This window comes from Phyllopteryx taeniolatus, chromosome 7, assembly GCF_024500385.1.
Source record: "Phyllopteryx taeniolatus isolate TA_2022b chromosome 7, UOR_Ptae_1.2, whole genome shotgun sequence".
Classification (NCBI taxonomy): Eukaryota; Metazoa; Chordata; class Actinopteri; order Syngnathiformes; family Syngnathidae; genus Phyllopteryx; species Phyllopteryx taeniolatus.
In genome coordinates, this window is record NC_084508.1 from 3,887,953 (window position 1) to 3,911,111 (window position 23,159).

Consider the following 23,159-nt stretch of genomic DNA (forward strand, 5'->3'; position numbering starts at 1 on the left):
ACATACAAGTACACCTGCTGGCGCCACAATCGGCATCTGGAGACCCCTTTTGCTTTTTTAAGGGACACCGGAGACCCCCCCCCCCCGACCTTGTGTTCAAAACAGACGCCCACACACATAACCGCATTACCTGCACTAATGGGGACAGGTGCTCCCTCTTGATTCAATCAGAACTCAGCGGCCCCGCCCCCCGTGACCAAGCGCGTGCAGCTCGGGAAGATTTCCTCTGTTGTTACTACACATGGAAAACCCCTTTTCAGTATTTATTCCATTACTAGTGCCACTTTTGGTTCACTAGTACGACCTTAAGATTACTATCAAGGGTGTTGTATAATTATTCAATTCAACATTTAATTCAACAGCCTCGCCCCCCCCCCCCCCCCCCCCCCCCCTTTGCACGCCAATGCTAGTTGGCCAACATTGAAACACTAGTAGAATGTCACTACGTGTTACTAGTGAGGCTAAACTGTGCACTAGTTAATAACTGTGTGCTCCTATAGCACCACTACTGACATAATACAATTCTCTCGGTAACATCTAGTCCGACTCGTCGTCTGCAGATGTCAACAAGTGCACATTTTTGCTTGTACTTGTGCTAAGTTGTGTGAAGGGCTACTAGTTTCAAATGCTAAAATAACAAATAATAGGTGGGGCACCACGTTGGTGACCCCTATTCTCGGGACAAAGCACGTAGTAGTACATGGACCTAGATAAGCTAGCTATCAATGATTTCAGAGTCACTTTTGTTTTCTTTTTAGGACAGTGTGACATCGACAATTTGTCTTCTTTTTAGGAAAGTTAAACAACAAGTTTGTTTTCTATTCAAAATAGTACAACATCATTAGTTTGTCTTCTTTGGAAGAAAGAAACCCCACAATAGTTTGTCTTCCATATGAAAGACTCGTGTCGAGTGGTCCCAAACTGGTTCCTGTGTTCCCAGACGGGATTACAGGTACAAGGACCACGCACGATGCTGGAGTCCTCACGGCAAACGGGATGAAGTGATCAATGGCGCGCACAATGAGCCCAGCAGAGTAATCAAGCACGGCTAAAGAAATGCAGATGACCTGTTGTCGTGGCGACTCAAGGAGAGACAACAAGCTTCACAAACGCGGCGACATGTGATACGCTTCAGCGAGGCCAGGTGCTCGCCAGTGGCGAACAGCTTCGGGTGATAAGAAGCGTTGACGTTTTCTTTACTTGCAACACGTCACGCGGCACTAAATTAGGACCGGTGCGGGTCCGTGGGACATTTGCCGCCGGGGCCGCGCCCAAACAAGTTGGACTTCACAGCTTTAATTTGCTCCGTGATCTTGCTTGCAGCTCAAATCGACTTTCTCCATTGAAGTGAATGGGAATGCCATTAATCCGTTCCAGCCTCCCAAAAAAAAAAAAAAAACACAATATTTTTGTAACATGATTTTTATTTATTTTTTTCAAGAAAAATAGCACTGTACAGTGTAGTACTGCAACATAAAGCGCGCAAGCTTCACAGAATTCGCACATTTTGTTATCAAAACCCATATTGTAGATGGTTGACAGTAAAAAATATCATTTTTACTTTTGTACTTATGTACATTTCAGAATCTGCAATTGAACTTAAGTACAGATTGTGAGTACTTTTGCAACCTCACCGTGTAACATCACCGCTGCACCTGTTAGGAGAATATGGGCATTTTGTTCATCGTTTTTGGAAGCGCTGCGTCATATTCTGTGCGTGGCGGGGGCAGCTGGAAATTTCTCCACTCCGCCCACACCCCCCCTTCCCATCCACACACACAGGATGACCCCCACCCAACCCTCAGCAGCTGGCAGCCTGCCCCATTTAACCCTCCTCCAGAACCGGCTAATCATTGGTGCACCAAACGGCCCCACCCTCTCTCACTGGTGGAACCGTCCCATCTGCAACCCTCTGGTGCAAATTTTTAGGGAAGGATAGCTGGAGGGTGGGGGCGGGGGATTCCTCTTACGTCCCAAAACAGCTTGAGGTGCAGCGCGAAGAGCAGACATGTTACAGCAGGAAGTAATCTCACCTAAACGTGAAAGCATTTGCCACGTCGGCAGGAGCGCAGACAGTCCCTGACGTACGAGATCTGTCTGTTCATCTCGAGACGTGCGGTTATTCGTGCAGAGAGAGAAAAACAGTGGCCAGAGGACGTACCCTTGGGGTGTCCCGGTGCTGCTATATGTCATATGTCCAAATTCCATCGATGGAAAGGGTCCAGTCGAGCGCATGTCGTGAATTGTTGTACAGAGACCGTCGTGAGACCGCCTGGCGGCGGAGTAGCCACGTCGACGAACGCATAATGTGAAAATCGCAACCTGGGAAATGCTGGAAGCGTCCTCCGTCAACATCGCGACATTCTTCAAACCGCCACAGAACGCACAAACAGCAACACACTCATTCGCATCTGCAGCAATTACAGTTAAGGATGAACTCCTTTCAATTGTAGGCGTGCTAACTTTCCAAAATAGGGTTTCAAGCCCAGTGTGTTAGGGTCTTAAAGGAGGGTTGAGGTTTCGAATTTGGGTTTCAATTTAAGAATGGGATTTGAAAGTAGGTTTTTTTGTTTTTTTGTTTTACCAGAGTTTAGGTTTCAAGTTAGGGCTTCTCGCCTGGGTGAGGTATTCAAGACAGGGTTAGGGTTTCAAGCCTGGCTTTGGAGGTTGTGCTTAAGATTTCAACTGTGGTTTTAGGTCTGGGTTATGTTTCTAAACAAGGGTTAAAAATAAGGTATCGAGGCCAGTGTTTGGTGTTAAAACTCCGGTTTCGAGACAAGCTTAAGGTGTCAAAGTGGGGTTTCAAAGTAGGGTTTCCAACTCGAGTCTGGGTTTCAAGTTAGGGCTTCCAGTCTGGGTTAGGGTTTTAGACACTTAAGGTTTCAGTGATGGGGTTGCAAGTGTGAGTTGGTGTTGACCTGTGGAGAACCTAAGAGGGCTGGTAAGACCTCTCTCCCTCCCCCCTCCCTTCCTCCCTCCCTTCCTCCCTTCCTTCCTCCCTTCCTTCCTTCCTTCCTTCCTTCCTTCCTTCCTTCCTCCCTCCCTTCCTCCCTTCCTTCCTCCCTCCCTCCCCCCTCCCTTCCTCCCTCCCTCCCTCCCTTCCTCCCTTCCTCCCTTCCTCCCTTCCTCCCTCCCTTCCTTCCTTCCTTCCTTCCTTCCTTCCTTCCTTCCTTCCTCCCTCCCTCCCTTCCTTCCTTCCGTACCTGATGTATATTACTTTTATACGGCATTATTTTTAAGGTTAGAGCTGACAAAAAGGGTGTGGGCCCCACACTGCACTTACACCAGCGGGGGGGAAATGACGTCAACTCTGCGGCGCTCTTTGCGGGCAGGTCGGCGTGATGCGAGCGTGACGTCGGTTCCGTCTGAGACCTTTAATCCCTTTGCCGCAGCAGCCGAGGGGCGAGGAGGGGGGCGGCCAGCGACGAGCGAACGGCGAGCAAGAGACCCCTCCCGGCAACCCTCTCTCCCGTTCAAAAGAAAAAAAAGTGCGCTCGGTGTCTGCAAGCTCGCCATATCGACTCAAAGCAAAGCGGGAGCCGGTGCCGGTTCCCCCGCCCTCCTCCCATTCTCCGCCAGACTCCCCCCCCCCCCCCCCCCCCCACCCTCACCCCCGCCCCTCCGCACATTGTCATCATTTAAAAGCCAAACGAGGCGGATCGCTGCTGCAAAACATGCGGGATGAGCCTGCGGGGGTGACACGCACTCCGACGCCGCCGTCCACCGAAGAGGAGCCCGCAGCAGCACCGGCCCCGACCGAGCGCCGCTGCCCGGTGCAGCGGCGAGGCTTCCGTTCGACTCGGGCCGCCCGTGACCTTCAGCTCGGCCGGGAAAGACAGCGGCACTCCGGCGAGTCGGCGGCCTCTTCCTCGCCCTTCGAGCCGGCAGAGGAGGACGCCGCTGCCGCCGACTTCCGTGAATCCGCTCCGCGCCGTCCCAATGGATCCCCCCGTGGCCCACCGCGTCAACAGCGGCAATGACAACATGTTGTCCGGGGGTCTGGGCGCCGCCTTCCCGGAGATGCCGAGCACCGGCGGCGGCGGCGGCGGCTCGTCCTCGCCGTCCCTCCCGGGCTTCGGCACGCCTTGGTCGGTGCAGACGTGCAGCTCGTCGCCCCCTCCCGGCCCCCCCGCTGCACCTGCGCCCTGCAACCCCGCCGCGGACTTCTACGCGGGGATGCCGGCCTCCTCCTGCGTCAGCCCGGCCTTCTTCCAGGGCTTCGGCGGGGCCTTCTCGCAGCAGATCCGCAGGTCGCCCATCAGCCCGCAGATTCCCCACCTGCAGCAGCAGCAGCAGCAGAGGAGCAACTGCAACCAACAGCAGGTAGGCGCCATCGCAGCACAGTGCACCCCCGCATATTCGCGCTTCTCCATCCGCGGATTCACCTTGTCGTGTCGTGTTTTTTTTTGTTTGTCGCAGAAGCCACTTATCTGCAGTATTTATTGGCAATAGTATTTACGCTTTTTTTTTAACTCCAATCTTATGAAAATATTTTTTTTTAATGAGCGTCAATTCGTCGCAGATTTTCAATTTTGAATTGTTATTTGTTTGCTGCCTCCCAGATTTTAAAGCAATTTTTAAATGTTTCTTCTAATCGAGGCAAGGCCTAATTTAGAGTCACGCACCTCCAGAGTTGTACCATGTTGTGCATTGAGGGATGCAGCATAATTAACAGTTAGAAGAAGAGGCAGAGAAGGTCCCCAACACCGCTGAAACCAAACAGCAGCTTCCTGTTCATGGATCCTTCGGGCCTTTTCGTGTGTCCAGTTATGACCCAAGTTTGTGTTGGTGTTGAGGTTTCCCAACTTTCCAGGGGACACAAAAGCGGACGTTTTGTGAGGTTGTGGCCAAATGTTTGCATATTAGATTGTGTACCTATTGTCGAGTCATTCATTAACAATCAAACGCAGGGGCAAAATGCGATGCACACATTTATAATGTCATATAAAATCGTCTTAATGATTATAAGACAAATTGTGTCCCAACTCGGAGGAGATAAATGATGCTATTATGATTATTATTATTATAATTCACCATTGTATCACTATATAACAAATTGTACTTACAGTATATAACAGCATAATTGCAATATATTTCTGACTTAGCACGTACCAACGTGCAACAGTTTCATCTTCTGGGTTTTTTTTTTTTTTTTTCTTCTTGCTTAGATTACAGTGGATATTTTTATATTTTTTTAAATTCCTACTCAATGCTGCTCTTTGTATTTCTTTTTCATGTCTGTTATGGATACAAGTGTATAGAAAGTTGCTGCTGTGGCGTCATTTCACTCACAGGATGACGAAAATATCAATCAACAATCTGCGAAAGGGAACGTGATCCAAAGCATCCCACATCATCGACATCCCATATCCGTCCGCGCAGCTATCCAATTGCGTCCGTTGACCCCTCCCCGTCTTCCCGCCCTTTGCCCGCAGCACGCGATGAAGCCGTCACCCTGGGGCGCTCACCACGGCAACGGCTGGAGCTCGGGAGGCGCGTCCTGGGGCCGGGAGCACCGCAAGGGGGCGGGCGCCTCGTCGCCCCTCAAGAAGGCCTTCCAGGGCGGCGTCATCGGACCGCCCAAGTTCCCGCGCTCGGCCGCCGCCTCGCTGGGGCCCAAGTCGTGGGCGGAGGACAACGTGTTCCGCGCCGACGGCAACAGCAACGCCGTGGCGTCCCCGCAGGTACGATTTTAGCTTTCTTGGGGAAAAGAAGACGAACGGCGACAACGCGAGCAAACATTTGCTGCGCTCCTGTGACAAAATGCCTTCCACGAGTCACGACGATGAAGATTTGGTTCCGAGTTTATTTACAGCGCAACCGCTCCGTTTAGCCTCTTCACGCACACGTTTCGCTGGGCTGATTTCGATTTTTGGGGAAAGGAAAATCTGCCAGCGCAAACCCAAACACGTTTTCTGTCAGTGCTAGCACAATCGGCAAAACGTCTATAGACCATTAAATACAATTCGAATTACAGATGCAACAATTTATCAACAACTAATCGACAACGATATTAATAATCGAAAATACAATACATGAATACAATCATCAAAAAAGACAATTTTCAAATAACTTCTTTTGCTTTGGAAAACAATTCTCAACATTTTGCCCTGTTTTACAGACCGAACAGCGACTTATTGTCCTGTTGTCGAATCAAGGGATGGTAATTAAAACATGTTTTGTATCCGATTCATCAACAGAGTCACCGATTTATTCAAAGAATCGTTCGTTAGTTGCAGCCCGAATAATAATGCTTGTCGATCAGGAGAATTCCGGGCGGCAGAAAAGGGAGTGACTCATGCTGAGCGGAACTGAAAACGATGACGTACGCTCGATCTTTTGGGCTTTCCAGAGAATCCCCAAAAGTCTTTTGGAACCCAAAACATCCAAAAGAATCCACCGGAAACTGCGGGTGAGGAGAATAAATGGAGTGGATGTCGTGAATAGTTTCACAGAGAAGACTGGGTAGCGCAGTGCTGGTTAAACTTTGGCCCAGGGGCTATTTGTGGCCCGAAGTACATTTTGGGGCCGCTGGCCACTCCAGAGTTCTTGACTTTTTTGCTTTTATGACCTCATTGTTTTTTTTTTTTTTCCATACTGTCTATAATGACAATTTATAATGGCTTAGCATATATTTAGCTTCATTTTTAGCGTGTTCAAGTCATTTAAAGGTGAGGAACTTCCATTTTTCCATTTTCAAGATTGGAAGACATTTTCTAAAACGTTTGCTTGGGTTCTCTCGTAAATCACGTAACATCATCTTTTGTCTTTTCGTCTTGCCACCCGCAAGTACGTGTGACGTCACGCCGAAAAGGTTTATAGGCGCTTGAACGTGTAAATGGCCATAAAAGGGCGTGAATGGTTAGCATTTCACTTAATGGGTGTGCTCGGGATGATGAGTTTCGGGGGGGGGGGGGGGCCTAAGGTGTCAAAATGCTCTCTCTCTTTTTTTTCCTCTCTCACACGAGCAGAGTTAACAACATTGGCAATAAGCACCGGTACAATTTGATGCGAGCCATTACGAGAGCGGAGTGTTTAATGTCTTTCCCGGAAAATCCAATGATGTCATTTCGTGCCGCCGGCTCACACGGGCAGTGACGCGGTTGGCCGCAAAGCGGCGGACGTGGCGCGTGTGTCATCGTGCGTTCGTGATCATATCTCGCTGGTAATGGCCAACGTTCGATTGCTGTGTTTTTTTGAAGCACATTTGCAGCGAGATGCCGGACGTCTTTTCGAACCTCCATTTTGTGTGCTGGATGTTTACAGTACATTACAACTCAGAGAGCCATATTTTTTTTAGGAAGGCATTTTTGTAATAATGTTGAATTAATAGTTATTATGATTGATGTCAAGTCGAGCTGAAAAGGACTCCATTAAAAAAAAAATATATAGGATAAATTAAAAAAATAATCTCTGTTTTTGCGCGCAGGCCAAAGCCGTGTCTGATATTGAAAAATATCTGGGGCCATTTTGGTGCCGAGTAACTACATTGAAGTGAATTGAGGAGCTTCTTTCTTTCAGGCCATCGCCTTGTCTAATAGAAAAAGGTGCTTTGCTGCCATCTTGTGGCAATTACTCAAATGTTTTCACTTTGACAGCAGGGCACAGTTCATATCGTTGTATAAAATTATAATAATAATAATATAATATAATAAATAATATAATATACTATAATATACGTCAGCGAGAACTTGCGCTTGCACGAATTAGGAAACGGCAGTTTTTTTGCGAAATGCGCAGTGTGCAAAAATTGAGCTCTGAGAGTTTTGCTAATTTTCTGTTTAAAAAAAAAACAGATTAGAAAACAAAAGTTAACGTTTTTTTTTTGGGGGGGGGGGGGGGGGGGGGGAGGGCTGGAACGAGTTGGTGAGATTTCCCGTCATGTCATTTGGGAAAGTTGATTTGAGATACCAGCACGGTCAGGCAACGGATTCACGTCGTAAATCAAGGTACGACTGCATTTGAAATGATACAGTATATCTATTGTCCTGTGCGGAATGCCGTTGAAGACGAACCTACGGTCATCACGCACGGCTGCGAGGTCCAACGATTAGTGATACGAGTGTTCCAGGAACCGGCAGGCCTTCATTTCCATAAACACTGTCACATCAGGAATTGTTCACATTCCAAGACGTTTGCCTTCCTTCCTATCTGCTTAGTGTTTGGCGCTCGCTGACGCGCGCTGCCGGGACGGCTCTCCGCCTTGCGCTAGGCTGTTATGAGATCGCATTTAGGCCGAAAGGACGCTCGGGCAAAGAAAAAAAAAAACGTCAGAGGATAAGACGCAGGCCTCGCTGTGTTCACTTTCCATTGGATGGCGCCAATAAAAGAGTTCCATTGTTTTCAACCCAAGTGCGCAAAGAAAAAAAGTCAAAGGTTTTCAGCTCGTCCTTCAATGCAGTCAGATTCTGCAGAAAATGTCAAAGAGCGGTTAGCGTCAAATTGGACGCTACTCCTAATGTCCGGCACCGTGTATTTGCAAAAATAGTTTTTATTTACTCAACTGCAGATGCCTTTACTTGTACCCAACTCGTTTTTGAAATTATATTGAGCAATTCTTGCAGTAGGGATGGGAATTGCTAAGAATGTAGCGATTCCGATTGCCATCACCGGCAGATGAAGTCGGCCGCGTTCACTCCCGCCGTCTCGCGCCTGTCTGCCAAAATACCGACGCCTGGTCTAACCCGCCAACGTGCGGATTTACAACGTCTACGCAAATAGAGCCCTTCGTCTTGTAGTAACACTCGTTACCAATAAGGTGCAACCGTGCACCTCTCAGCATTTGAAAAGCCAAGGGGGACTCTGGAAACTGTCAAAGAGTCCAAGTCGGGTACTATAATAAGGATTTTCTTGGCCCGTGTTAAATTTGACCCAGAACATTCTATGTGCGCACGGACTGTACGTCAGGCTTAAGTGGATGACTAATCGGGTCGCGCCGGCTATTTGAGGGCCGATTCCATGTCAACGTATAGCATGAGCTCATCGTGATAGCCGGCCTACAGAATGGTCGCGTCGTGAGGTTCGTTACTGTAATCCCGGTTCTGGTTTCCGCTCCCGGACTCTCCTGGCTGGCCCCGAGGATCCGGGGAATTGTGCGTCTAGAGCGCTGGCGAGCATACCTTGCCGACCCCTGAACTCAATAAATCCGGAAAGAATGTTAATCCGGCCAAGCCAAATACTGCGCAGGCTTTATTATTATTATTATTATTATGAGACATATTATTACCCGGACAAATTGCGATGACAAAAACGCTCCTCTCATTTTTTTTTTTTCAAATTATATATATTTTTTTGCGCTTCTAGGACCGCTCGCGGATGTACGAGAGTCTCAACATGCATTCGCTGGAGAGCTCTCTGATTGACATCATGCGAGCCGAGCAGGATCCCATGAAAGGTGAGCACTGCCGAACGCTTTCCTTACCGCGTGTGCGCGTGTGTGTGCGTGCGCGTGTGTGTGTGCGTGCGCGCGTGTGTGTGTGTGAGTGTGTAGAATGCGAGGCCTCCTGGAGAAGTTGTGTTGTGTTTCTGCCCCGGGTTTATTTCCCCCCCCCCCCGCCCCCGCTGAGAGCTTAATTTGCGCGGGCCCCCAGCTGGGTATTTACACCACCACGCGGTTGTGATCCCGTCGCGACTAAACCCGGAAAACCCACAGGGACAGCAGAGGGAATGTTGCCAGTGAACTGTACAGTGAGCCGCCACATATTCGCGCGTCGGCATTCATTAAAATCACATTTTTGGGGGGTGCGTATGCTCTGTTATTGGCTAACAAACCTATTTCATAAGTTATACAGTTTGTGTAAATGGCTAGTGTGTTTGTTAGTATGCTAGCTAACACTATAGATGCGCCTCACGTGAAGGTGATTTGTTAGCAGTGTTCGGGAATCACTAGTTACATGTAACGACATGATGTAATATTAATATTACTGGGAGAAAATGTATAATTAAATTACAGTTGCTTTTGGAAATTTCTATGATTATAATTTGAGTCTATATATATATATATATATATATATTGCTGAATAAGCAGGGATGAATCACCAATAAGCGTTTTGGGGGGTTGTTTCCCCACCCAAAAAGTAAAAACAAAATGAAAAAGAAAAAAAAATATTGAAAAAAAAAAATCCACGGCCAGGTGAGTCCGCGGGTGCTCAACCGTGAGTGTGCGGGCGTCCACTGTGACGGTATTTTCATTCGTTTGTTTTCATTTTTTACAGCGTGAGCACGGCCCAAATTAAACTCATATCTCAAGGCGCCTGCGTTTGAGTTGTTTTGAATGACTCTTGTTCCAATTTAGGATTCGACCCAAAACTTTAAGGGGAGATATGGCTCATATGTCGTAAAAAAAATAATAATAATAAATTTTTTTAAAAATTACCGGCTTCAACAATCACGTTTTTTTTTTTTTTTTTTTTGGTATAAAACAAAAAAACTTTCCTTTTCCATGACACATTGATGAAAGTTGAATCATGTATTTGTTTATTTCAAATGGGCTATGAATACATTTGAAAAAGATCTTATGATGAAAATGAAGAGTATGTACTGTAAGGCTGAATGTGAACTCGGCGGCGGGTTCCTTTCCTTCTGGCCCGGCAGTGAGGTCTCGAATTTAGTGGAAAACTGATGTGTGGCCTTCTGAACTCAGCTGCTGTTCATTAGAGGGACAGTGTCAAATATCCAGCACACACCTCTGACACTCCGTTTTGTGCTTTCTGGGCTTCTTCGTGCACCCCGGTTTTACCTCCCGTCAACGTACCTAAGCAATGCGTGACGCTGGTAAAAAAAACAAAACAAAAACAAAAACGGAACCAAACACTACCGCTTGATGGAAATGATTCATTTGCTCATTCGTCGAGCCTCGCAAAGTTTCATGCATGTGGTTTTTACGTGTAATCCCGCTAAGAAACTAATAGAAACGTATGAAACGGACCATCCCTGGTGGTGGTCATAAAAGCCCCCCCCCGCCCCCGTCTGCGGGCAGCTTTGTTGTTCTTGCTGCAGCAGCAGATGGAGAGGACACGGGCTGAGTGCGGCGTGAGGGCTAATGCGTAAGGCTAATTTTAGACGCCGTCGCCCTTTCACACGCTGCGTTTGACAGCCAGCGGCGGGCAGGCCAAGGAGAAGAAGGCGAAGGATGGTCGGCCGGAGGGGGGGGGGGGGGGCCGTTGCTATTTTTAGCCGCTCCCGAACATACGAGAGACATGGCGCAGGGGGGGGGGGGGGCAATTTTCAAAATAAAGTTGCTTTGGCCGTGTCGTCCCTTGTAAAACCAAACGTTTCCCATCCGGCATTCTCTCGTTGGTCCAGCAGCTGTTTGGAACCGTTGAAGCGAAGCTGTCGAGCAGACCCGTGGGGGCCACAGCTTGACCGGCAATGTTAGACGACTAATTAGTTAAAAAAAGAGATAATACAACAGCCTTAGCCATAACTTGTTCTTACAAATATAATATTGCTTATGGTAGTAGCTAGTGAACAAATGAAGCGCAGTGACCAAACGATAGCGTACTCTTATTGACCAGAACAAAGTGGAGGCACGGCAGCTAACGAGGCCCGCAAACAGTGCTCGCAGGAAGTCTACTTTCCCAAAGTACTCGATGGTCAACAAACCAAATTCCAGAACTCTTTCGGGGAGCTGTTATCAAGGCCCTCGAAAATGTTGCTGTTCAGCGTCGTTGGCATCCATTTGCATTTTCCAAAGCGAAGCTAATCCTCTTGCTAGCTAGCAGATGTGGGGAGCTGGAGTCAAAAGGAAAATACTAAGCATAGTCGACGACTTAGCGCCAAGGCAAGTGAGTTGAGGAGTTTCATTTAGATATAAGTAGTGCTTCGCTACTATCTTGTGGCAAATCCAAACCTTTTTGGAGGGCCTCAATTACTCGCTGATTTCTCTGTCCTTATCGCTCGTAAATCGCTGGGGTTAGCTGTGCTAATTTTCAATTGGTCATGAATCGCTGGGTAGCATACGTAGCTAACTTGCGATGTTCCTGCTCAACGTGACGGAATTTGTGTCTCTTTGGCCAGGCCGTTTTGGATGCCTGAACCCGGCCGCAGACGGGCTCCTCATGCTCAACGGTAATTATGTCTTCACGTCATTATGGTGTTCAGTATTTAAGAGCAGTGCTAATGTTATAATGTCTTACAATAATATTACATTGGTTTATTTGGAAAAAGACAACCAATGGTCTCGGGTGTGAAAACGTCGCATGTGCGGTTGATGACTTTTTAGCTCCAAAGACCTGAAACACTTTTCTATATTTGCATGCAGCCAGGAGCTATGGGAGACGTCGAGGTAAACCTTCAACTAATTTAGCACCTCTGCCTATTCTGTGGCTTTTTTTTCCCCCCAAATGTGGCTTATTTGTAACCTGCTGTGCTTTTGTTTTTTGCCCAATCGGGATTCAGAGACTCAGCAGCCTGCAATTAACGACTGATTAACGTTCAGTGACGTCATAGAAAATGAATACAGTGTTCCAAATCGTTTTTGTTCATTCTCCTAAACAGTCAATGCAATTTACATAATACATTTTTGGGGGATTGATCTTCTCATACAGCGTGGAAACAGAAAAATATATATATATATCAAAAACAGCTGTGTCAAATGTAAACATTGTAAAATGTAAAAAAAAAAAAAAAAAAAAAAAAGTCTAAATCATGATTGGGATAATTTTGCCATCGTTGCGCAGTTAAAAAAAATGTCATCTGTGCTGTGCTATTGTGTTGTTTTTGTGTTGCTGTTGTGGTCAGTAAAGACGGGCATGCTTGATGTTGTTGGATTGAGCGGTTAGGACGACTTTGCTCTTTCCAGCTTTACATTTCAAATCAGTTGTGGATAATCCTCGCAGGTGCCGAACGAACACGTGACTGCGTTTGACCTTGACGCATGGTTGGGCCTCACCTGCTCTCAATCTCCTCTTCCAGGGCGCTCTTCTCTTTTCCCCATCGATGACAATCTCTTGGATGACGGCCACGGCAACAAGGGGATCCCGCGGGTCCTGGGGTCGGCCGGCTGCTTCGCGCATCAGAACGGCGAGCGCGTGGAGCGCTTCTCGCGCAAGGTGTTTGTGGGCGGGCTGCCACCTGACATCGACGAAGGTGAGGATGACGAGCTTTAATCGTGCTTTCAAAGTGTGGTATGCAGGATCCCTCTAGTTGGAGGAGGCTGACGTGAAATGCAGGGTGGACCCGCATAGACCTTGGGAGCCTAAGCTAAGCGTAGGTGTCCTCCTACGGTCAGCTGCGGTCTTGTAGGACTGTCCTTGGCGTAGCAGCATTCGGCGCGCTCGCTCCCAGGTCCTCCTGCAGCGTCTCACCAAGGTCAAAGCAGATGGAACCGTGGACCCTGGGGCTATGGCAGGAAACGGAGATGGTTGTTAACCATGCACAATGTGAAAAGGCGATAGACCAGTGGATGCAGAGGGGAGAGAATTGTGACCTTGACCCAAACCAGCTTCTGATTCCAGGATTGTGGCTCCTGTGAAGCGAGACATCGGAGCCCAGTCTCCAGGTCCTGGTTCAGCCTCCCAGTTTGTCCGTTGGTTTCAGGATGAAACCCAGATGACAGACTCACGGTAGCATCTATTAAACTCCAAAACTCCTTCCAAAATCGTGAAACGAATTGGGGGCCCCTATCAGATACCACATTCTTGGGAAAACCATGAAACTTGAATACCTGGTTTATCATCAACTCGGCAGTTTCTTTAGCTGAGGGGAGTTTCGGCAGTGCAATGAACTGTGCCATCTTAGAGAACCACTGTGAGAATGGCGGTATTTCCTTTAGAGGCCAGTGATCCTGTCACAGAGCCTACGGAAAGGTCTGACCAAGGACGTTGTGGTATTGGCAGGGGTCGCAACTCCCCAGAAGGACGTTGACGAGAGGGCTTGTTAGCAGCGCACACCTGGCAAGCATTGACGTAAGTGATAACATCCCTACTCACAAAAGCGCTGTTCGAACACAGATTGCGTTTTGGCAATGCCTGGGTGACATACAGTCCGGTTAGTGTGAGCCCAGTGGATGACTCTTCCCCTTAAGACCACATAAAGCCTGTTTTCAGGGCAATCTTCAGGACTGAGAGTGTCATTCTGAGCCTCTTTTACCACAGTTTCAATGTCCCAAACAAAAGCAGAAATGAAACATGACTTGGGCAATACGATTTTAGGGTCGGACAAAGAATTCTCTTTGCAGAAAATACGTGACAAAGAATCTGGGTTACCATTTTTAGAACCAGGTCGGTAGGATAACATGAAATTAAATCTTGTGAAGAATAGAGCCCATCTAGCCTGCCTGGCATTTCATCTTTTAGCAGACTTAAGATACTCAAGGTTCTTGTGATCTGTCCATACTAAAAATGGAGTCTGAGCCCCTTCTAGCCAGTGTCTCCAATCCACCAAAGCCACCTTGACAGCCAGCAGTTCACGGTCACCTATGTCAGAATTTCTCTCGGCTGGAGTCCGTTTTTTTTAGAGAGATAAGCACAAGGATGTAAGAAATTAGCGAACCCTAAGAACCATTGTACGTCTTTGCGTGACGTGGGAGTGGGCCGATTGGTCACGGCATCAACTTTGCAAGGGTCCATTTTGATTTCACCTGGAGCCAGCACGAAACCCAGAAAAGAAACGGACGCCTTGTGGAACTCACATTTCTCAGCCTTGACAGAAAGTTCATTCTGGAGTAACCGCTGCAATACAGAGCGGACATGAATAATGTGAATATCAAAATATCGTCCAAATAGACAAAAACATACACATTCAACAGGTCACGCAAGACATCATTGACAACGTTTTGGAAAACAGAAAACAAAAGGTATTACCAAATACTCAGAATGTCCCGTGGGTGCGTTGAATGCTGTTTTCCATTCATCCCCGTTCCTTATCCTGACTAGATGATACGCATTTCTTAAGTCCAGTTTTGGGGACTTCCCTCCAGGAACTCAAAGGCGGTGGAGATGAGAGGAAGAGGATACCTGTTTTTCACAGTTATTTCGTTGAGACCCCCGTAATCGATACAGGGTCGCAGGGTCTTGTCCTTTTTGTCCACAAAGAAAAATCCTGCCCCCGCAGGGGACGAAGACGGGCGAATGACCCCGGCTGCCAGTGATTCTTCCACATACTCCTGAACATTACATAGAGGCTTGAAACAGTTCTGGGCGCCATTGCTGCCCCACGACATAACATCCCCAGAGGAGCAGTCAATGTTGGAGTTATGTAATTTCAACCAAAAAATAAGGTCATAATTCATAGCGTCAAAAACATGAACACTAATGCGTTCCGAGTGAGAATCAGGAAATGTTAATGTGAGTGTTTGGGTGCGGCGAGTGATCTTGCCCATAAAACTGCCGTCTGCCGCATAAGCGTTGGGGTGGTGTCTTACTTGGGTCGGTGACGTGGAAACAAGGAATGCTGGAACGTGACAACAAGGTCCGACGAACTGGCGACCAGAAAGAATGAGACACGAGGTTAAATGCACGGGGGAAGACAACAACCAGAACACACGCACCCATGACAGTATGTTGGTTGGTTAGTTAGTTTGTTGGTTGGTTATTGGGTGTCCGCGTTGGATTTTGTATTGGTTTGTGTGTTATTAGTTAGTGTACATCAGCCTGAGTGAACCAAGCAGTAGAATGCCAACATAGACGTACAAACACGACCCTTTGTTTGCACTCCTCCTCCAGATGAAATAACCTCCAGCTTCCGCCGCTTCGGTCACCTGGTGGTGGACTGGCCGCACAAAGCCGAGAGCAAGTCCTACTTTCCGCCCAAAGGATACGCCTTCCTGCTGTTCCAGGACGAGACGTCCGTGCAGGCCCTGATTGAAGCCTGCATGGAGGAGGACGGGAAGCTCTACCTGTGCGTCTCCAGCCCCACCATCAAGGACAAACCTGTGAGTCCAACAGAATCCACCATTAGTACGGTATTAAAGGGAACAGTTCTGGAAATGTTCTCGGAATTTCCATGGGAAGTTATGGTGGGGAATTTGGAAATATTCCAAATTGGAAACTTGAAAACAGGGGTAATTGAACGGAAATGTATCACATTCAAGTGTAAATAGAAATATGTTGTTACGTCATAAGAAGATATCTATGCAGAATAGAATGACGACTTTGTACGTCGGTGGCAGTAAATGGTTGGACTCTAGTTGACGACCAGAAACGTACCAGCAGTGAGTAAATTAAGAGCCGACTTTCAATTTAGTAAATTCCTTGTTCATTCCTGTTTATTCTGATAGATTTCGATGGGAAGTTCCCATCGTCCCCGCGACCCTAACCAGGATAAGCGGTGTTGAAAGTCAATGAATGAAAGTTTCCATCATTAAGAATTCCCGGAATTTTGCAACCCTAACTATATCAAAGTGATGGAAAGTAGAGTTTCATCTGCAGGTGCAAATCCGCCCGTGGAATCTGAGCGACAGCGACTTTGTGATGGACGGATCTCAGCCCCTGGACCCCCGCAAGACCATCTTTGTGGGAGGCGTCCCTCGTCCCCTGAGAGCGAGTAATGGCCGCTATTTGGTCTTTTTTCTCCGTCGGGATCTTCGGGATCAATAACTCTGATCGTCTCGCTTCCCATCTAGTCGAGCTGGCCACGATCATGGACCGCCTCTACGGCGGCGTCTGCTACGCCGGGATCGACACCGACCCGGAGCTCAAGTACCCCAAGGGGGCGGGGCGGGTGGCCTTCTCCAATCAGCAGAGCTACATCGCCGCCATCAGCGCCCGATTTGTGCAGCTGCAGCACGGCGACATCGACAAGCGGGTACGAGGAGTTCATCCTCCCCACGGACGTCTTAGCGTTTATTCGTTTGCGTGCTGTCGGCATTGCGGCGTTCGCAAAATGCTTATTGGCATTTTATCCCCTTTTATTCAGTAATTTTGCCACATTCTTCTTCCACGTCTGATTTGGTGCCCGCGTCGTGCCGCTTCCGCAGGTGGAGGTGAAGCCGTACGTGCTGGACGACCAGCTGTGCGACGAGTGCCAGGGCGCCCGCTGCGGCGGCAAGTTTGCGCCCTTCTTCTGCGCCAACGTCACCTGCCTGCAGTACTATTGCGAGTTCTGCTGGGCCAACATCCACTCGCGTGCCGGCCGCGAGTTCCACAAGCCCCTGGTGAAGGAGGGCGCCGACCGCCCGCGCCAGATCCACTTCCGCTGGAACTAGAAGCTGTCAGTATAACTCACCCACGCTCATAACGCCAAACCAGGGGTGTCCAAACCACGGCCCGGGTGGCATTTGCGGCTCACCGTCCGTTTTTAATCAGCCTGCATCATTTACTTGAATTCACACCCGACCGGACAGAAAAGCCGTTAATAAAAAAAAGATTTTAATAGGCGTAAATGAATCTGCACGCAAACCTTCCTTCTCGGCTTTTGCACCGAAGCATTCCACCGATCCAGTTTGACTCTTAACGTCCAGATTTATTTCATTTAAGACAATTTCAATCTTGAGGCGACATAATGAGCGGCACGGCTCCGGGACGGAGTTTCACGACACTTCCCGGAAGATTTTCAACACTTTAAATTGGCTGATAATGCATAAAAATAGCAGGCGATGTTTGGACACATCAATGGTATGTTTGTGAAAAACAATACATTTGACCATATTTGGATATAAAAGTTTTCCGCCCGGCAGCGGCGATCTATTCGAGAATTTATAATTCTTTCGCATATTTTGACCTGCACTGATGGATTTGGTTTGAACGTGTTCAAAGTTGAAGGACGTCAAAGTCTCCCTTTTGCATCCTTCACGTTTTCTGTATGCGGCCGTTGGCAGAAGAAGTTTGCACACCCCCCTGCACCACGCGCATCGCCGATCACTCAAGAAAGCGGCCGAATTTTGTAGCAGCCACGAGCATCGTTTCTTCTCCACCTCACATCTCAGGCTCTTGTTTTTTTTTGGTTTTTTTTTTGTGGTACTTTCATCTTTTCTTCGAGGAAAACAAGAAATGGTGTTCTATAAAAAAAAACATTTTTTTGAAATGATTGTTTTTGTGTGTGAGACGAAAAGAAGAAGATATGGGAATGTTTGCGCTCGGGCCCGCTGAGGACACGAACCAAAGGTAGCGAACCGTCGCGCGGAGCAGAACCGCCGACGCGCGCTTTTAGGACGCAAGACTACCGACCGTTAACCTCCTTTCGCAAACGAGATCCTGCAAATCTGCAGAATCGGAGTCGTCACGTGAGAATTTATCCGCATTTGCCTTTCACACAGAGTAGAGATGGGCACGAAATTTCCGGCTTCCGCTTGGCCCACCTCCAGTTTCCGCGTCAGTGCCGTTTTTACAAAACAGTGACAAAAAAAAACAAAAAAAAAAGGCGAAACAAGCGATTGATGATTTTCCACGGAACGATACCTCAGAATCGGATCACTGCTCACTGTATTCAACATTTATACGCAACAAGCTATCTTAGGAAACCTCGCTGCTATTAAGAAAATAACATATATACGAGTCATTGTGTAGGACAAATACTTGATGCTTTTTAACCCTCCTGTCATATATATTATAAATCCAATTTGGAAAAAAAAAATGTTTGAAGTAGTTTCTGCGAGTGAATAATGAGATAAATAGCTCTGGGGAAAAAAATAAGGCCTAAAAAGAATGGTCATTTTAGGGGTGACCATTTTTTTTTTATTTTCTGCAAATAAATGCGCCAAACGGCAATATTTGTATTTGGAATTTGGGAGTTATGTTGCCAGTAGTTCATAGAATCAAACAAAAATGTTGATTTGGCACACATTTTCACAGTGGAACCTCAATTTTCGTGATTAATCCATCCCAGAAAGTCCGACAAAAACTGAATCGTATGAAAGCCAAAGCAATGTTTCCCATAGGAAATAATGGAAATCTATTAACCTGTTCCAGACACCCAAAAATATTAACAAAAATATATATTTTTTATAGAGAACTATAGCTTTACGTACAAAATCAGTGTGAAATAAATAGAAACAACTAATGAAGTGGATAAATGAACATTATTTCTTCAATTTTAATTGTTTTTCACCTTCTGTATGAAATCGTCGACACTGCAATTTCTGTTGTATTGCGTAAAAAGGGTTCAACAGACGTTAAGCCGTATTCCAAAGTGCAAGCTTTTATTAACAACTCCGGTCAATAACAAGCCTCCCGGTGTGCTCGACAACACTCGGACAAGTTGGGGCAACATCGGCGTAACATCCTGTCAAAAGTCAGGCCTTCAAATTAAAAGCACAAACAGTTTCACCACACTTTCTTTGGCCTATTTAGTAGTCAATTTTGTGCTTGGCTATGTAATGCGACCGTTAAAAAGGTCGCCGTGCAAAAACTAGGGCAAACTGAGGTTCCACTGCACTTATAAATAGCAAAATAAGAGCAAGTGATCATTTTTGCGAGGCTCTACTAGTTTTTTGTTTTTTTTTCCAGAGCTGTGAATAACATTTACTGGACTCTTTTTTTTATTATTTTTTTATTTTTTATTTGTTATTTTTTTAGTTTGCGACACTTTTGGATAAGTCAAGGAACCTTATTGCTGTTCCTGCACATAACACATGTAACAAGAGGGTTAAAAAAAAAAAGAATAAATAACATTTTTAATGCAGTGATGCATTTATGCATGCTTTAGTGTTTATGTGTCCGTTTACGCTGAAAGCGCAATTTGTGTGATGTTCAGTGGTTGTGTGATTTGAGTTGTTTTTTTATTCGTCGTTCGTGCGTGGGTGTTTGCGTGTGTGTGTGTTTGTGTTTGTGTGTGCGTGTGCGTGTGTGTGTGTGTGTGTGGAGCAGGCGGGGTTTACCGTTTCCAAGGTGACGCAGATACAAACGATTCGATTGGACGATCTTTGGGATCAATCTCCCTCGGACGGTACTCTACAAATCCGTATTTGCTGTTGTCATGGTTACGCTGTTGCTTGTGTCGACTACTTCCCCTTGCTGGATTTTCCCTGATTACTTTCTTTTTTTTTAATACAGCTGTATGTATCTTATTCTGCACTCATTTTCGATATATTTCTTATTCTTCCTACGTGATTTAAGTGCAGATTCTCTTCTAAAGCCTCCTGTTATTTATTTCCCTGCAGATCATTGATTGTGAATTTTTTATTTTTTCATGTGAAGTGTGTGAAGTCTTAAGTTATCCGTGTGCGTGTGCGTGTGTCTGTGTGTGTGAGTAGAGAAGGAATTGAATAATTTCTAATATATTCTTAATGTCATCCCTGAAGTTTAAATACCTGTACCACTTGTGTCGTTTCAATGTGTTCTTTTTTTGCTTTTTTAAGTATTTGTTGTCTGTTTTTGTAAACGAAATGAAAAAAAAAAAATCACATTTATTTCACTATTTTTGTAGACGAAAAATTTGATTTTGATTGTATTTTTCTATTTAAATATGATTATTATAAAAATGTATTCCCCTCCTGTTACAGTGGTGATGTCCCCGGGTCAGTTTGACCCGGGGATGTTTCATGATCTAAACATTTCAGAAACAGAAAGGAAAACAAAATAATCCCAATTAACATCATTTGTTTTTGTGTTTTTGTTAACTTTGAAATGGGTCAATTTGACCCACAAGACAGGACATGCTTGAGAAAACGTACTTGTGAGACTTGCCCTAAATATTGATTGAAACTACAGGTGGTGCCTTCAGAAGTATTTTTTTTGTTTGTTTTTTGCGATAAAGTTACCGCCAAACTAAACATAAAACAGAGAAAATGACAAATTGTGTATTTAAAACAACCGCACAACTTTGCCTTCCGCTAGTCTAATTGCTTACACACAATGCAAAATGCCATAGACAGGCTGACAAATAGCATCCATGGGGCAGTGTTATAATGTTTGAAGTCATGGCTATTTGAAAACAACACATGTAGATCAAAATACTCATATGCTCTTAGGCATATATTCTTTATCCTCTGCGGAAAACAACTCATATTACTTTAGTTTACCGAGTCACTGTAGTTTTGAAAGCCGCCTTCGTTTGTCTTTATTATGCTGCCCCTGGTGGCCAGGTTGCACACACCAGAATGAGTCATGAATTAATCATGATGCACAAACTGTTTCATTCTGTACGTTCCATTTAATTATGTCAATAGTATGTTTTAGAATGAAAATATTCTCGGGCGCTATTTTCCTTATTACAAAAACTTTTGGGGGGAGGCTGGAACAGACTCATTGCATTTCTATTCATTTCAATCGGGAAACATGAAATTGAAATAAACCATTTTTGTATTGGATTTTTTTTATTTTTTTTTACACTTCTGTTTAGGTCAATTTTTAAAGTTAGCCGCATTTAATTGGAAAGAAAAACAAGTACATTATTTTCATTGAAGCATGATCAGTGAGCGCAATTGCACTAAATAATGCTTGAAATTGTTACTGAACAATGTTAACTGGGATTTTTTTTTTTTTTCTTTAATTCTGGCAGTAATTAACCATGCCCAGGGTCAAATTGACCCGGCAACAGGGGGGGGTTTCAATTATGTCCAAACTTTTAGTTCCAACACAAAATGATACCGCACACACACACATCCACACAGTTTTTGATATGATTCTTATTTTCATACACACGTGTGACAGAAGGCAACATGAAGGTTTTGTTTTCTTCTCCTTTGACACTTGAGATTCTCCCGCTGTGAAACTTGAATGATTATTTGATCTAATAACACATTTTGAAAGGCTGACTAACCTCGATTCTGTGTTGTGACGTGCAATACTGTTTCTATTGTTTGTACAAAAAAAGTCAGGATTACCGTGTAAAACCTTTTTAAGATGCAGATTTTATTTTTTTCATTGCATATTTTGCAGATTTTTTGATCCACAGTGTCATTTTTTTACTGTCTAATGAGAAAAAAACGAAAAAGGAATAAGACCCCGTTTTTTTCATTGCAACTATTTTTCAATTCAGATCTTTGTACTGATGTAAATGTAAATGTTATTTTGGATAGTGTTTTTGCTAACAAAAGGAGAGACCTTTTTTTTCCATGCATATTTTCACCTTGTTTGGACTTCCATTTTTGATTTCACCCAACAGTAGCAGAATTCTTGGGAGTTTTTTTTTTTGATATCAACGGAACGACACTCCGGTGTGTCATTTTAAGACGCTTTAATTCAGTGAACTATTTCAAATGTTATTGTTGACTTATTTCTAAAATCAGAGTACAGGCTCACAAAAGTGGACTATTATGAGGTATTTGGATGGTAATTATTACTGAATGGTCATTTGATATGAAAAATGAAGCTTATTTTTTATTTTTTTAATTATGGCTTTGTTTTGTATTTAACTGGTGTGTTGATTTACAATTTGTTGTTTTGTTTTACTTTACTTGCTAATTAAAGACCCATTCTGTTTAGACACACGATGGCTTCTTTTCTTTCGTAACCCCTCAAAAATGAAAAATGCGTCAGCTTGTTCTTATCGCCGTGAACGGCGATGCTACTCAGGCTTGCCGGCAAGCCCGACCACCGGTGGCGGCAATTGCTAGCCGTTTTCTCAGAAGCCAACTTCCCGTTGACACGAGCCAACTCGGCTAACGAACTCGAGTGTGTGCATGTTTCACGTTGAGCTCGCCTGAGAACCGCGGTCTTAAACCTGCGGCCCGGGGGCCAATTGAGGCCCACCAGATGATATTTTGCGGCCCCCTACTTGACGTCAAAGTTTAGTGTTAGTGCAACGGTGTTCTATGTTTTTTTCACTTATAAGCTCATGACAGTTTTCGTCAGTGTTTATGGACCAGTTAGCCAAAGTGGATTAGCAATGTTGTCACTCACCCAGGCCCACTTTCTCATTAGCTGCCGTGAAGAGAAAGATCGGTGGAGAGCACAGCCAACTTCAGGAAAAGTGGGAGACGTCCTGTTTTTTGTTGTTGTTGTTGTTGTTGTTGTTGTTGTTGAGAACAAGCACACCTCCACGCGATGCGCAGAGCAAGTTGCGGCGCTCAAGAAATACAGTATCAGACGTCCTCGTTCCTCATGTAGACATGGTGAGGCGTATGCAAAATACCAGGGAGGTCAGAGAGAGAGGAACGTGACACCAATCTTGTTAATCATAACGATTGAGAAGATTAGATTCATTGCACTTTTTTGGGGAATACTCAATGCGGCCCACACTCACCCAGATAAGTTGAGCTGGAGAGCCCTGCTTCCGAACCTCAGTGAGGCACAGAGGAGGGAGTGGATCCCGGCCGAGGGGCGGGCGGGAAGGATGGG

The 23,159-nt window shown here is 45.7% G+C and overlaps 1 protein-coding gene and 1 long non-coding RNA gene across 4 annotated transcripts; one reads left to right on the plus strand and one right to left on the minus strand.

The window, feature by feature from the left end:
* Positions 1–3,618: 3,618 nt before the first annotated feature.
* cpeb2 (cytoplasmic polyadenylation element binding protein 2) lies at positions 3,619–22,309 on the plus strand. 3 transcript variants are annotated; one of them, XM_061779746.1, is made up of 10 exons: positions 3,619–4,323; positions 5,436–5,684; positions 9,304–9,394; positions 12,019–12,069; positions 12,263–12,286; positions 12,916–13,089; positions 15,666–15,874; positions 16,371–16,485; positions 16,565–16,746; positions 16,919–22,309. In XM_061779746.1, the coding sequence occupies exons 1-10, from the start codon at positions 3,940–3,942 to the stop codon at positions 17,144–17,146; spliced, it is 1,707 nt and encodes a 568-aa protein (XP_061635730.1). In that variant the 5' UTR covers positions 3,619–3,939; the 3' UTR covers positions 17,147–22,309. The 3 variants fall into 3 exon arrangements, with proteins under 3 accessions (XP_061635730.1, XP_061635731.1, XP_061635732.1); XM_061779747.1 differs by lacking the exon at positions 12,263–12,286; XM_061779748.1 differs by lacking the exons at positions 12,019–12,069; positions 12,263–12,286.
* On the minus strand, positions 13,800–23,038 carry LOC133480958 (uncharacterized). The gene is made up of 4 exons (XR_009789406.1): positions 22,722–23,038; positions 15,633–15,872; positions 14,805–15,421; positions 13,800–14,672 (listed from the first exon to the last, which is right to left on the minus strand). It is a non-coding gene; the product is annotated as an uncharacterized LOC133480958 (long non-coding RNA).
* Positions 23,039–23,159: the final 121 nt, after the last annotated feature.

What these genes read in the sequence shown, in the direction of transcription:
- cpeb2 (XM_061779746.1), top strand. Translation starts at nt 3,940, where the DNA reads ATGGATCCCCCCGTGGCCCACCGCGTCAACAGCGGCAATGACAACATG. An exon ending in CGAGCAGGATCCCATGAAAG is followed by an intron (nt 9,395 to 12,018) that starts GTGAGCACTGCC and finishes CTCTTTGGCCAG; the next exon opens with GCCGTTTTGGATGCCTGAAC. An exon ending in CGGGCTCCTCATGCTCAACG is followed by an intron (nt 12,070 to 12,262) that starts GTAATTATGTCT and finishes ATTTGCATGCAG; the next exon opens with CCAGGAGCTATGGGAGACGT.